The sequence below is a fragment of the Lepidochelys olivacea genome (assembly GCF_965140295.1).
Source record: "Lepidochelys olivacea isolate rLepOli2 genome assembly, chromosome: 10".
Classification (NCBI taxonomy): domain Eukaryota; kingdom Metazoa; phylum Chordata; order Testudines; family Cheloniidae; genus Lepidochelys; species Lepidochelys olivacea.
In genome coordinates, this window is record NC_140420.1 from 82,183,906 (window position 1) to 82,200,139 (window position 16,234).

Sequence of the window (16,234 nt, forward strand, 5' to 3'; positions counted from 1 at the left end):
GGTTTGCCTCCATCATTTTAATTTTAGTACCAAGTATTATGTGAACTGCAGAATTAGGAACTGATATTTTAGACCACTCCACTTGTCTTGCCTCCCCCCCCCCACTCCTTTTTCCTTTTTTTCTGTTTTTCTTCTTCTTTTGTTTTCCCTCCTCCTTTGTGTTGGTTGACTTTTGATTTCTGTTCTCTGGTTAGACAAATGAAGACAGGTGACAATGGGTTAACTCTAGCTTTTACAATTTCAAATATTACCATACTAACACAGTTATGAAATGTCAATGAATTTGACCAGTCCAAGTGTAGCTTTTTAACCTATTTTAAATTCTTTCTAATTTACAAATTGAAATGCCAGTATCACCCAATTGCAGAATTGTAGAGATGGTCATGTACAAATTTGTACAGCACTAACTAGATCGGATAAGACAGTGTAACATTATTGTCTCAGCAATGTCAATTGTATCTGTGGTGCCACCATCAAATGTCACCTTTTTAACAAATTAAAAAGAAGTTCCCAAATAAGCAGACATTGTGGCTGTTGGGCCTGATTCTGCTCTAACTTTACACCAGGATGATTACATTGACTCAAATAATATTCCTGATTTATACCACTCTGAGTGGAGAATCGGGCCCACTGATTTCTAATGGCCATCTCTGATGGGATAATAGTTCTTGCCCTAGTTATCATTCTTGAATTCTAGAGACATCTTCCTCTTCCTACCAAACCATCCCGTTGCTTCACAATCAGCAGTGCAATGTTGTCCCCTGTGAGTAGGTAACTTCTCTATTATTCATAATAAACATATAATAAAATCAGAATCTCTCTGTGCAGTTGATGTTGAACTCTTACAGGAAACTTTTATATATTTCCCGAACTTCATTCACGCAAAATAGAGCTTCCCTGTCAAATGAACTGCAGTAGCATGGAGCTTCAGCTTATACTGTGCCAGCAATGAATTTGTTAGCTACCAGATTCTCCATCTCTTCTTTTTTTTTGTCTGTCTCTCTCCTTTCTTTTTCTCTTTCAGGCTCAGGCCCACAGCTGCAGAGAAAGAGCAATGCCACCCTGTGGCATGGAATCACTTTCCCCAAGGGGCTTGATGTTCAGTGAAATACACTAGGAGTGCACAGTTCTGTAAAATCCATAGTTTTGTGAATGTCTCTTCACCAAAGTCCTCTTCCTTGTTTATGTAAGTGGCTAACTCACGATTGCATCCCCAAAGGGTGCATGAGCCACGCGAGGGGCAGAGAGCCTGCTCCAACAGGAAAACATTGGAGAGAAAATGGGAGAGAATTTAAGGGCCTGACTGAGTCCCTGGGAGTTTAAGACATTTAGCACCATGCAGGAAATTTAGTGCTCAGTGACCACAGTAAATCTCATTTGCTTGCATACAACACAGAATCCTTCCATAATCTTAATTGCTATAGCGAAAGGATCCGATTCTGCTGAGTTACGCCAGTGCAACTCTTCCTCAAAATCAATGTGAGTTATAACAGAGCAAAATTTGGTCCAAACTGCAGAATGGACAGTGTTGGAAGCAGTGCAGTCTAACATGTTTAGAAGTGCAGCCACCCATGAATCTCTCTCTTGTCTTTTAAAAAAAACCACTCTTAGTAGTAGGCCAATGCAACCTTGGGCCGTCCACATCTATCATAGCTTTTATGACCTTTCACAGAAAAAACACTGACATTCTCTACCTTGGGGGAGTGTCCTGGAACCCCCATATTCCTCATTTATATAAAGCAGGCCTTGTAAGGTATCAGGGGAAAGGCTATGACCCCCTGAAAGTCATTTCTCTGTCCACATGTGTATCATTAATGCATGTGAAGTTCTGAGAATTGTGTAGTATGGTGGTCACTAAAACATGCTGTAAGTTGGGGAATCAACCAGGTTTTAGCTCCCCAGAGGCAACAGCAAGGAAAGTGACCAATGCCCAGGTGGCGCCATCAACAACCGTTGTCCAGCAAGGGAGCTAGGATGCAATGATTCACCTGCATGAGGCCACACCAGGGGAATTGCTCAGCCTTGCCTAGAGACTCAGCAAGGCCCACCCAGACATGCCAGGACTTGTGTTTTCCAAGCACATGGACTGAGGGTATAAAATCGACAGAGTGGCCATATGCTTGGCTTTTCTCCTTCCCCCACCTACGCTGCAAGCAACTAACACACTGAGAAGACGACAAGACTCCAACAGAGGAGATTGGCACAGATTTCAAGGGGGAAATCTGTATACTAAGGACTGCAATATCCAGTGGGGTGAGAAAAACTGCTTAATCTAGTTGTTGCCCAGTCTAATAGGATTGAGAGTTTAGGCTGCATAGTCATATTTTATTTCTTTTGGTAACTAATTCTGACTTTTTGCCTATCATTTAAAATCTATCTGTGATAATCTATACATTTGTTTTACTGTTTATCTTTACCAGTGAGTTTGTATGATGTGTGTGGCAAATCTGCTCAGGTGTATGTCCACTTTCCAATTGATGAAGTGGTGAACCAATTAATAAATCTGTTTTGCTCGTCTTGAGAAGTGCAAGACGGTGTATTCCTGGGGTACAGTGCTGGGAGCTGGGGGGATCTGGTTCTGGTGCCTTTCTCTGTGTGATTCGTGAATGGCTATTGGAGCATTCATGCAATCTAGCTGGGCGTGGGGCTCCACATACAGTTGTGCTGAGTGATCACAGCGCCTGGAGGGGTTTGCTGCTGGTCACTATCAAGGCATTGTGAGAGACAGCCCAGGATGGAGAGAGTTAACGGAGCACAGTGATCCCACAATCTCAAGCTGTACCCTGTGGGATCCTGTCACAACCACATCTACCAATAAGCAGGTATATTTCTACACCTCCAAAAGTAGTGGGCACTAACTATCATAGGCATGTAGATTATTTTAGTGAATAAAAGATGTCATTGCAACAATACGGTATAATGATTTCAGGTTGATTAATACTGAGGCCATTTGCACTTCATCATCATCTTGGCAAATCCCAAAGGGATGTGGCCTTCTTGTAAGGCAATCACCATCCGGACAGATCTTTGGCAAGGTGCTTAAGGTTGTCTGGTTGTATATTGAGGTTTCTGTCCATCACTGGCAACCTTGTCATGCCACCGAAGCGTTTAGCACCCACCTGGTCACCGGAGGGGTAGCAGCATTCATTGGCATGCATGCATTGGAACTCATTGGTCTTCCATTTTTATAATCTATCCATACCAACAAAGCTGCTGGAACCATTCCAGTCCTGATGGAGATGATTGTTGGATTTGGCTTTGAATATCTTCATTTCTGATCTTGCCTTGGCACTTTATATGGAGCAGCTGACTGAGACAATGAAAATTAGAACCATCAGTCCAGTGATCTTCAGCCCTCCAATGCGCCCACGTTTCATTTCCGTGCAACAAAGTTGGCGTAACTGTCATTCTATAGACCTGCAGGTTCGTAGAAAGCTTGATGTCATGAGGTACCCACAGAGGCCGCTGAAGGGCCTGAACCATGGATGCTGCTATACAAGCATCCACATTTTTCAAGCATCGTTCAGCATTGTCTTTGACGCTACTCAAGTATTTGACAGCTGGCAGCTGCTCCATGTCCCATTCGGACAGGTTAATATTGAGCTGGTTGTAAACAGCAAAGTAGCTTGCATCGGTCTGGTTATTAATCCCAACAAAACAAAGTCTGTAGCCATTACCTTCAAACAACCTGCAGCTCCAGATTACAGCCAGCTCAATATTAACCTGTCCAGATGGGATATCAAGCAGTTGGCAACTATTTTCACTTGCTCTACAATAACTAAAAATGGAGAAAGATTCTTGGGTCCTGGTAGGATTCCTCAGGGTACTTGGAGCCTTTAACAACAAGCAGGCCTATACATAAATGTAAGAAGTATGGGGAATAAACAGGAGGGACTGCAAATATTAGTACACAAGCTAAATTATGACTTAATTGGCATCACAGAGACTTGGTGGGATAAATCTCATGACTGGAATATTGTGTAGGAAGGACCAGCATGGAAAAAGGCAGGAGATGTTGCATTATATATCAAGAATATATACACTTGTTTTGAGGTCTAGAAGGAGGTGAGAAGCATATCAGTTGAAAATCCCTGGGGAAAGATAAAAGGGAAAAAAAATAGGGGTGATATCATGGTAGGGGGCTACTATAGATCATGAGATCAGGAAGAAGAAGTGGATGAGACACTTCTAGAACAAATAATAGAAATATCCAAAAAACAAGACCTGGTAGTAATGGGGCATTTTAACTATCCAGACAACTGTTAGAAAAATAATGCAGCAAAGTACAAAATGTCCAATAAGATCTTGGAATGTATTTTGGACAACTTTTTATTTCAGAAAGGGGAGGAAATAACCAGGGCAAGAGCTATTTTAGACTGGATTCTGACCAACCGGCAGGAATTCGTAGCAAATCTGAAGGTGGAAGGCAATTTGGGTGAAAGTGACCATGAAAGGATAGATTTCATGATTCTAAGGAAAGGAAAGCGAGAGCAGCAGAATAAGGTTTACTTGGTCCTGCCTCAGCACAGGGGATTAGACTAGATGACCTCTCAAGATCCCTTCCAGACCTACATTTCTATGATTCTATGTATCCATCCATCTTAACCACTTCATACTGTTCCTCATGAAGATCAACAGGAATATGAATCAGTGTATCAGCATGAAGATGGAACTTCTTGATGAAGGCAGGAACTTAATCATGGTCATCAGAAAAAAGTTAATGGGTTTCTATAAACCTACCGTACCAGCTTCTCAGGAATTTCTTTCAATACTGGATAGTTGGTTGGTGAGTCAGAAATAAAGCATTTTTTCCTTTTATGTACTTTACGAATACTGACTTGTCAAATGTAAAAGTGTATAAAAATGGCTTAAAACAAACACATTTTTGACTTTTAGGGGAAGCAGGATGTCTCCATTGCTCTCTCACTGAGAACTTCCTACTTCTTCCCATATCCTTTTCACCCACTGAATCAACATCTGTGCAGCAGTCACATCTCAATATCTCTTGCATACTTGGAAATCTCCCTTCAGATTCCCACATGGATCTAGAATAAAGACTGGACATATGAAAGAAAACAGAAGTATTTCTGGGATTTGTTGCATCTCACTTAAACTTTTTTGCAGAACATAAAATCCCATGGATTATTGTGCACCTGGGCTGAAGAATTGGTGTTATGTTTCAGAAATGGAAGTAAATGTAGATTTGTACATTGCTAAAAAGTAGCAGCAAAATGTGGGGCAAATAGTAGCAGTATTTGAATGGATGGCATGATGACATGCAGGACGGTATGGAAGCTACAGTTGCACCTGAAGCTCAGCACCCTACAAGGAGGGTAAAAAGAAAGTCAATAGGATCTTCTTCACCATCATCGTTTTTCATACCCAAAGTCTGCAGAGCTACAACAGGCTTTCACAGAAGTCCAATTGTGTCAGAGCTTTGTTGGGGGCCAGCTTGCCAGCTACACATCTGATCTGAAGAGCACTAGTAAGTATCTAGTTCAGGGGTTCTCAAACTGGGGGTTGTGACCCTCAGGGGGTCACCAGGTTATTACATGGGGGGCTGTGAGCTGTCAGCCTCCACCCCCAAAGCCCAGTTTGCCTCCAGGATTTATAATAGTGTTAAATACAAAAAAAAAAGTGTGTTTAATTTATAAGGGGGGGATCGCACTCATAGGTTTGCTGTGTGAAAGGGGTTACAAGTACAAAAGTTTGATAGACACTGCTCTAGTTCATTGCTCAGAAAGTCCAGATAGTTACAAAGAATTGTTTTGCAGGGAGGGGGCGTTAAACGAGCTGAGAAGTTGGCACTTTAGATGACCTGAGCACAGAGTGCTGCATGGAGAAGGTGCAAGGAGCAGTGAGGAACTTGACCTTGCAGCAATGGAACAGCTGCTGTGTGGCTACTAAGTTAGTTCTCCTTGATCGCAAGAATAAGACGTAAGAAAGAAGTGCAGAGTTAAGACCACCCAAATTAGCATCAAGACACACCCATTCAATGCACTGTATGTAACCACACTGGGAGCAGGCATGAAGGAGATCTGATGCTTACTTTCACCATACTACACCCCATGCTTAACTTTCCTTGCCCTCACATGTAGCCTCCACTTGTGCTATACCGCTCAAGGATTTACAGGATCAAGGCCGGTCTCTCCTCTTTTTAGGATGCTAAAAGAAATGAAAGGTAGAAAAACACAGTTGAGTCTGCCATGAGAAACCACTTTCACACAACTAAATATCCCAGAGTACCACAAGAGTTGCAAATAATAGTTTTAACTGAGGCTTCCATTTTTCTCTTCCAGGAATTTTGGGGTTGGAAATTATCTGGTTTCATCCCCATCTGTACCGTCCACTCCTCATCTTTGGTTGTTTTTTTTGGTTTTAGTTTTAAAATAAATAAAATGCAAATACAAAACCAATGGACACTGTGTTCATTCCTTGATTAGTGAGTATCAGATCAGGGCTATGGGCTGTGCACTGCACTAATTGTCATGCAAATGCACATGAAGTTTACAAATGAGTGGCTACTTGCGCTGAACTTGGTGGCAAAATTCCTACTGAGGTCAGGGGAACAGGACTGGACCCATTAGGGCAGGGCCACTCACAACCTATCTGAACTCTTTTCGCTTCCTTCCAGCGTACATTTGAGGTTACATCGGTAGTAGAGCTCTTTCGTATGGAAAATTCTTAATGGTGAGGGAGCAGATCTTTCATAATTCAAATCAAGCGAAAACACAGACTACTGAAGATGTGGGCCTATAACTTCCCACTGGCCTTGCCTGTGAGGTTGAATATCTTTGTAAACATTGGGCCTTTTCTGCTCAATCCATGAGAAAAAACACATGGAGAGGTGCCCTGCAACTGGCATCTTCATTCACCAATGCAAACTGGGTGCTTGACGTTACCAAATTAGTATGGTGTCATTTTACACCCACTTTATAAATGACACCAGATGAATTGGGCTCATTGCTCTGGGAGTCCTGTGTGTGGAGTGGCTGCCATATCAGACATAAAGAGGAATCTGACTCTAAGGGATAAGTGAAGTGTCTGCGATCACTGATATTCCAACTGGATTTCTGATCTGGATAGAATTGTGATACATTGCATTTACTATGAACTTAGTATGTGAACCACTGAGCAATAATGTGTGTCTTCCTAGTTCTGTCTTGGTTTGGAATCTCAGGCTCTTCATCGGAGTAAATGAAAGTCACCTGTGAACATGTTTCTTTCTGCATAAAGGCGAGGTGTTCTTTCTAACTCTCCTTTTTGGCACAATTACCACTTCTTTCAGCTCTTTGCACATTTGCTGAGGACTGTTAAATTATGTTTAGACTTTGCACCAATTAAGTATAAAGTGCATCTCCACAATTTTCTTTGTCGTGCTAACGAATTCCAGCATATATTTCTCCACCCAAACATACCCTTTCCTTCCCATTTACCATATGATTGTAACCAACAGGCTTGGTGCGCCATACCTCCATTATAACCGTGATATCCTAGAAAGGTAATAAGGGCCAGATTTATTTTGGATTTTAGCTGATATGTTTGGATTCCCTGAAACATTGCATTTACAAAATCTTGGCTGGATGTAAAATATAAGTATTCTGAGATATGTCACACATTATAAACAAACTGTGATTCAACTTAATGAATCAACAGCAGTGACCAAGGCCTTGTAATCCAATATAAATAGATCTCTCTTTATGACAACACTGAGTTCAATATCTAGCTCCTGTGATTAAGCAGTACAAAAACTCAGGTCAAAATAACTATAACTTTGGCAACTATTTAAAGAAGTAAACTCTGTTTTTTCCATATGATATATGTTGCTAAATTTTTAAAGGAAGCACTTTCTCAGTGTTTTGCCTTAGGCCATTAATACTGCTTTGAAATGTGTGCCAAGATGATGTAAAAAGATTTCATGCTTTCAAAACTGCTCAGAGTCTGTGTTGAAGAGCCTGGTGCATGCTAATCTACATCTAGAAGAGACATAATTTTAGCCAATCAGAGCTTAGAAAATTGTCTGATTTGTTTTCTGTTGTGTGATTTTACACAATGGTAAGAATCTTGTAATCTGGGAAATAAATTTGTGTGATTCAGCCATCATGGAAATGGCTACAGGCTCCTCAATATGCTGCTAATTCCACTGTGGTCTGCAGAAAACAATTGGGAAGATTTTTATAGTAAACCACACAAGGAACCAGCAATTCCAACACTGCTCCTAGTGTCTGTTTATGCTGACTCTGTCACCTCAATGACACAGCATCACACCACAATACTAGCAATCAGGCTGGAGGCCCAACATGGAACAGTTTGCTGAACTGTAGAATCAAGATATCCCTCTGCTCCATTCGTCATTCCTTATTATTAACGATGACTGGCCTGCTATGCTCCTGTATTAGTGCACGATTCAGCTATTTTCAATTTAATTGTCTTATCTACAACATGAGAGCCGAGGAGGTGGGGAATCGATGGGGAATGATCAGTGTGGAATGACTGTGGGTGCCCTGTCTCAAAAGGCCTGATCCATGCATGGTAAAGGCAATGGAGTCTTTCCATTGCCTTTAGAAGGGTTGGGCCAGGCCCACAATTTTAATCAGCTGAATTATGCAAAGATTGGTTGATACATTATAAACAAGGCCATTGTTCGAACAAACATGGACATTTATGTGGCTTGGTTGTCTACCACATGTTTTACAACAATTAGTTGCATAAACAAATTGAGGATGGCTGTAATTTGACTTCCATTTCTCCAGCCCCACTTCTGGACTTAAAGACAGCTTTTTGTATGCTAGTATAGATTACAACAGCTATGAAAATATGGCTTGTGCAAAAAACTTCCACAAAAAGCACGTTCTGCAAGCCACAGTTCCTTCGAAAATATGCCTGGCAGTTGCACAATCCTTATTTGCCTTGATTTTGTAATTTGAAATGCTTTTTTATGTAGGTTCCCTGAGATACAGCTGCCCACGCTCAGCAAAACTCTTCGCACACTGGCTTTTGCATATCCGTACCTGTTCGACAGCACCCCTCTCTTCTACAGGGTATGCGCTGAACATTCAACCTTTATTAAGATGCCATAAAATACATTAGCTTCCTGCAGTGAAGTAACTATCGCCTATTAACATGAGACTGCACATATTCAGGAAAATATACAGACTATTTTTTTTAAAGGAAAACTATACGGGTTAGAAAATGGTGTTTGGCTATTTTTAGCAAATACCTGTTGATGTACAGATTATTTTGTGCTCAGTACAGGGGCACTCAAACATACTGGCAATTTACAATGAGCCCAAAAGCTGCCCCTAGGCCCAATTCTTGGATGTTAGTGGGAGTTCTGCCTGAGCAAAATCTGAGTCAGGTCATCAGTATTTGCACCATAATTTGCATAAAATGGAGATGATTGCATCTGCTCTTATATCTACTACTGGGCTCTGCCCACCGTGTTCCAGATCCCAGCATACAATAATCCAGCCTGACCAAGTGGCCATTCTTAGTCCTGAGACTAAGATGGCAAAGCCTCATCATCTTGGTATACAGGGCTACAGGGATAGGTGGTAAGTTCTTTGGAAACATGCAACAGACAAGAAAGCCATTAAATATAGACAACCTGGACTTGATTCTCCACTGTGACCTAGCAGGGAGGACACAGGAGCTGACTGAGGAGCTGATCTGATTCCCGGCCACAGTCTAAACTGAAGCTCCAGGAAAAAGGCTTTAATTTACAACACTGGCATAAGGACCCTTAGGGACCTTACACCAGTGGCGAATAAGACTCAGATATAGCCTCACCCACTTCATTGTCCATCCCACTCATGCCCCAATGTATGAATGCCCCTGCCCTAGCCCCACTCTCTGCTTACACTGGAAGTGAAGAAGTGGCTAGCACAGGAGGCAGGGGAACTGCCTGTGCAAGCTTTCTGCTAGTGGAAAGTTCTGGTGTGTGGGGTAACTACTCCACCAGCCACCTCCAGCCATTTTATGAGGCCAGGTGACCTTTAGCAGAGCAGCAAATCTGGCCCCAATCAAGAGGTATTCTTCAGTAGTTCTCTAAACTTTCCTTTTCTTGGTACCCCCATGTGTAATTTTTCCTTTTGATATCTCAGCTATATCTGTGTACTGGGGAGAGCTGCATGGAAAGCGTAATCCCAGTCCACTACAGGCACGGTGTGTTTGCCTTCCTCACTTGTTTCATTTTTGCTGCGCATCTGCCCGAGAGACTTGCACCGGGATGCTTTGACTATATTGGTGAGTGCAGAACACTGTGATTCTTGTCTTTACTATTCTTTATTTCCAGCATTTAAGAGTACAGAAGCTTGGGCATCTCATGAGGGATGTAATATATCTGGAGCAGAGTAAATGGTTCATATCAGGAAAATGCATTCACTGTTTCATGCTCATGATTAGAATAACCATGCATAGTTGTGCAAGAAGCCATCTCCAATGACCTGCTGTTTCAGGAAGTATCATAGAATCTTTAATGACCACAAAGTGGTCCTTTGCCATCCAAAAATCTACACCATAGTGCCATGCTATACAGTACTGAGTTGGAAGAAAGACTGACTCACCAGTACCAGTTCTTGCAGCACACAGGTGTTTCTTGGTGATCTCCCATCCAAGCAGAGCTCCAGTCTAGTCCTACTTAGCTTGTAGTCTCTGGCAGAATCACAGCACAAAACAATATACCCAGAACTTTGATTTATGGTAGGCAGGGATTCAGTGAGTTTCCAAATGGACAATTGTCTTAGTTTAGTAGCATCACAATAAGAGCTATATAAATTAGTAAAATAAATAAATAGAATTTTTGCACATAAGACTTGCTAAACTGTCATAGGTGTATTTTAATGAAACCCAGAGAAATTTCTTGTTAAATATTTTTGACTCTGTTGCAGGGCACAGCCACCAGCTTTTCCATATATGTGGGATCATTGGCACACACTTCCAAATGGAGGCCATCTTTATAGACATGAACGCTCGCCGTGACTGGCTCTTAGCTTCCTCACCACTTCTCTCTCGTTCTCAAATAGTTGGTTCAGTTGGCATCTCCATTATCATTAGTCTAACTATCATTAGGGTTTTCTCACTGGCTCTCTATTCAACACCAATGTCCTCTAGGAAAGAATAACTACATAAGCATTAAACTTTAAGTAGAGATTGATTTTTAGTTACATTGCTGCAAATGAGAAATACCAAGTAACATTAGCACTGGATCAGTGAAGGTGATGAGATTTTTTAATGAATGTTTTTCTTGGGAAAGACACTCACTCAAGGGGTTTTCAAGAGTGAACCATTTTATATTGCACTGCTTTTTGTACTATGACTTTAAAGTTGGAGACCAGATTGTGAAATGGTTTTAAATCGGGACAAGTTGATATTTTAGCATGAAATTATTTAGAAAAAAATTAAAACACTGTAAAAGGGAGAAGTGTCATATTTTGCAAGCCAGTATTTGAAGGGCAGATTTAATCCAAATGATAAAACTCAGTGTGATACCATCTTCTAAGTCCAACGGCCATTTATCTGTGTTGCTTTCGACTGCTTTAGGGAGGAACCAGGAAACTTGATTATTTTGATTATAACATGATGGTACATTGTGCTTGTGTCTATATTTTATATATTTAATAAGTAGGGTAACATCTTGAGCCTACTGAAGTAAATGGCACTTTTTTGCAACAGACTTCAATAAGAGCAAGGATTTCACCGTAGAATCCTAGTTGAAATGTCCCTAGGATTGGGCCTTTCAGTTCTTCCCTATGGAGATTATTCCAGTCTGAGTTCACTGTATGTTTTTCTGATATTCAGTCTAAATTTCCTTGGCCTGATTCTGCACTTGTTTAGGGCCTGGTCAGTCAGTGGGTGTTTTCCATTGAGTACAATGAGGTGTAATTCAGGCCCTGACATCAGTCTTATATTGGGGTAGTTCCACTGACTTCCATGTTACTCCTGATTTACAGTAATGTGAATGAGAGGAGAATCAAGCCTCCACTGCTCCTAATTAAACCTCCCCCAAGTATGCACCTGCTGTAGCAGACACCTCATTGAAAAACTATCACTGAGAAGCCATCAAAATTGCAATCTGGGGTCATAAATTTTGGCTTGGAAGCAGGTGGCATCCTGCAATAGGACCGACTTGCACTCAGCTGGTGACCAGAGAGGTACTAGGCCAGGTTGTAATGTCCGTTAGAGTATTTTCACAACTGTTTTTTATACATAGGAGTGGTACTCTTATGTCTCAGGCTTTGAGGTTATCTGTGACTTGATTGCATATTGGATTATCTAATACCTTGGAATATAATATTTTTATTAGGTACATAAACATGTAATGCAGAAAATTACAATGAGATTATCAAGCTTCCTGATAATTGTGTTGGTTTATTATATGTTTTGTAAATAGTAGCCTCCATCGAGGTGTAATAGATGCACTTTGGGTTGACAGTACAACAAAATCTTTAAATATATTCTGGGAAAAACACAACTTGGAAATGATCTTACTTTCTTCTGAGAGCTGATCAAGATTGCTATTAACATTTATTGGCACTGGAACATAACGATCTTATCCAACATTTTATTTAATTAAAAAATCATAACCATGACAAGAAAAGTGCTAATATGTACTGTTTATCTATCTTGTCTTTTAGTATAACTGGGAAAGAGTCTGGTTTTGTTTGCAAGAAATGATTTAAGATTCAACAGCATTAATTAATTAACCGGTACAACTTCTTTCTCAGTTGGTAGTCTAACTTTTCAGATTCAATAAGTCCTATTTTCTGTGACTACTACACAGCCACAATTAGATAACTTCAAAGATGCAGCGGTTCATAGGAGAACTACCTGTAAAACAACAGGTTTCTGTTGGACATGGTAGCTGCTCCTTCATCCTTCTAGACCCTACAGTAGTGTCACAGGGGGATCTGGTCTGACACTTAACTAATTTGCTTTATTAAAATGTGTGTCATTGCAACATTTTCTGATCTTGGAACAGCATATGGAAAGAGAAGCCAGATTCATTATAATGTGTGAGATACACATTCAAAACTATACAATAAATTAAGCTATACAGATGTAAAAAAATAAAGTCTATTTATGAAGAATTGGTCTTGTCATATTATTACATGTGAAGAATGCCAGAATAACTGTTTCCTTCAGCCTCTCTACTATGTCTGTATTCCAAACACAGAGTCCTGCAAACTGAAGACCAATCTTTGACCTATCCTGTCCCAAACACTGACCTTAATTTCCATCCTGTACATCAGACTCCCAACCGAGAAATAGGCAAAGCCCTTCAAGTTTAAGACCAAATAAATCCAGAACATTATTTCAGTTATATATTTCAATTCAGTGGTACTTTATTGGTGTGGCAAGCTATATAAGTGTGGCCAAAGTGTAAAAAAAGAGACAGAGATGGCAGGTATCTGTCCAGGATAAAGTTACACTGTTTGAGATATGTCCAGAGGTGAAAGTAAGCCGGTATGCACTGGTATGGTGTACCCGTAAGAGCCGGTGCGCCGTACCGGGACTGGCTTTCCCAGACAGCAATTTAAAGCCCTGGGGTAGTGGCAGCGGGGCTCCAGCGGAGATTTAAAGGGCCCCAGAGCTCCAGCCGCTGCTACTGCCCCAGCCCTTTAAATCCCCACTGGAGCCCTGCTGCCGAAGCCCTGGAGTAGCGGCGGTGAGGCTCTGGAAGGGATTTAAAGGGCAGTAGCGACTGCTGGAGCTCTGGGGCCCTTTAAATCTCCGCCTGAGCCCTGTTGCCATAGCCCTGGGGTAGCGGCGGCAGGGCTCTGGCGGGTATTTAAAGGGCCCCAGAGCTCCAGCTGCCGCTACCGACCCGGGCCTTTAAATCCCCACCGGAGCCCTGCTGCTGAAGCCCTGGGGTAGCGAGGGCGGGGCTGGAAGGGATTTAAAGGGCTGGGGCGGTAGCGGCTGCTGGAGCCCTTTAAATCCCCGCCAGAGCCCTGCCGCTCCTGCCCCAGGGCTTGGGCAGCAGGGCTCAGGTGGGGATTTAAAGGGCTTGGGGCTCCAGCAGCTGCTACCCTAGCAGAGCCCCAGGCCCTTTAAAGCTCTGCCAGAGCCCCGGGGTAGCGGTGGCAGCTGGGAGCCCCCAGGGCTCCTCAGTGATTTAAAGGGCCCGGGGCTTTAAGGCCCTGCCTCTTCTGATTGAGGCCACGCCCCCTACTCAGGACTCCTGTGTACTGGTAAGTCCTCTAACTTACTTTCACCTTTGGATATGTCTGTCATTTCTATCCATTCCTGATCCAGTGCCAGGCTCTAAGTTCCCTCTAAACTGTGCAGCCACGCAGGGGGAGAAGTGCCTTGGCCCTGCCCCCACCTGAAGCTGCCACCGCGGAGAGGTGCTCTCCCCACCCCTGGGCTGCTGTAGGCAAGAGAGAGCTGGGGGGAATCCTCTCTCCCTGCTGCAGCCATGGGGCACCCTGCACCCTAAGTGCCTCATTCCCAGCCCAACCCCAGAGCCCACACCCCCAGCCAGAGCCCTCACTACCCTGCATCCCAACCCTCTGCCCCAGCCCTGAGCCCCCTCCCACACTCTGAACTCCTTGGCCCCACCCCAGCCACACATCACCTCCATATTGGTGCATATAACAAAATTCATTCTGCACATGGATGTAAAAAAACTAAAGGGAACATCAGCCAGGATGCTACATAGTATGATGCCGATTGAATTTAACCTCTTCCTTTTTAACCCTAGTCTTTATTTTACCCCAGGCTCCCCACACTAACTCTCTTCCCATAATATTATGCCTAGTCCATATCCCATCCTTAGTCTGAGAATTACATTAGTCCACCTCTTAGGTCCAATGTTCTTCATCTCCACCCCACTGATTACCAGGAGCTGCTGAATGTATTACTTAATGTCACGGAAAAACTGGGGCATGGATGAGGGCTAACTGGCTGAGATTCAGTTCACATAAGACTGAGGTGATGTTGGTTGATTGACAAAAGCAACCAGAAGAGATAAGTGGATTATTTCTGCCCACTGACTGAGATGTGGTCCTGCCTTTGGTGGCTGGGATTTGCAATCTTCAGAGCAATCAGATCATGGCTGTTGCTAGAAGATCAGGTAGCTGCTATTGCCAAGTTAGCCTTTTTCCCATCTATGGAGAGCTAGGAGGTAATACCCTGTCCCCCCCCCCTTTTTTTTTTTGGATGCAGGCCTTGCAACCATCACCCATGCCTTTGTCTCCTTGAGATTAGACACTGTAGTATGCTCTCCATATTAAATCTATTTGGAAACTGGCTAGCAGGCAGGATATTCTCTGTTAGGGCCCTGGGCCTTTGGAACTTGCTTCCTCTCCAGGTCTGAAACAGCCCAACTTCCTCAGCCTTCAGGGCCCATTAGAGGCACCACCTTTTCTCCTGAGGTCCAGAGGAAACAAGTAGGGCAGAGGGTGGGACTCGGGGGATTGATTCATTTCCACTATAGTCATATTGCTGCTGTGTAATTAAGCTGATCTAGGGAAACTGATACATCTGCTTATTTTTGCGTAGTTAAATAGATATATTTATATCAAGGGTGCCCAGAGCAGTGGATGGATTATTCTTCTTGTCGTTTGTATAAATCTAAAGGATGGATAACTACTATAGTAAATAATAACATGAAGCTAGGGCATTTGGCCCGTTAATCTACCCACTTTGGGTCCCTCATTGGGCTTGTTTGTTAGCGTTCTGGCTGTTGTCACATGTCCCAATGACCACACTTTCGGTTTCAGCACTCAGGATACTTTCCTAGGGGTCAGTCCCTTGCTGACAGAAAATTAACAGTTTCCTGCTGTCCTCAGTAACTTCAGGGCGTAGAAATTTAAGCCCCGGGAAGGCTCATGCCCCGAGGCTCAGGCTGCGGGGGCGATGGGCACCTTCTCTCCTGCCCGGGCTCGCAGGGAAGCCGCGAGACAAGCTGGGGGAGGGAACACTTTTACATGCTCTCTGGTACTCCGCTATCAGTAAACAAAAGCCCCCCCCCCGCCGTCTCGTTACTACCCCGGGTATCCTGCACCACACCGGCCCCAGCTACCCTGCAGCCAGCAGGGGAGGGAAAGAAACGGGAAACCCGCCCAGGGGAACGTCCTAGGCAGCGGGTCCCCGGAGCACGCGCGGGGGGGGGGGCTCTCTCCCCTCTGGGCCTGCCCCGAGCGCCACCCGGGGCTCGCCGCCCTACACCGCCCGCGGTCCCCGGCTCGCAGCGAGGCCCGGCCCCGGCCCCGGCCCCGGCCGGCTCTGG

The 16,234-nt window shown here is 43.3% G+C and overlaps 1 protein-coding gene across 7 annotated transcripts in view; it reads left to right on the forward strand.

Annotated features, from left to right (window-relative positions):
• Positions 1 to 13,667, forward strand: part of PAQR5 (progestin and adipoQ receptor family member 5) — a 39,064-nt gene extending 25,397 nt beyond the window's left edge. For 6 of the 7 annotated variants that reach the window (XM_084640946.1, XM_084640948.1, XM_084640945.1 and 3 more), the window contains exons 6-9: positions 7,457 to 7,501; positions 8,945 to 9,041; positions 10,104 to 10,245; positions 10,890 to 13,667. In XM_084640946.1, the coding sequence (XP_084497072.1) occupies positions 7,457 to 7,501; positions 8,945 to 9,041; positions 10,104 to 10,245; positions 10,890 to 11,122 (517 nt within the window). In that variant the 3' untranslated portion in view covers positions 11,123 to 13,667. The remainder of the gene's footprint in view (positions 1 to 7,456; positions 7,502 to 8,944; positions 9,042 to 10,103; positions 10,246 to 10,889) is intronic. The other variant, XM_084640950.1, reaches the window with a different exon arrangement.
• Positions 13,668 to 16,234: the final 2,567 nt, after the last annotated feature.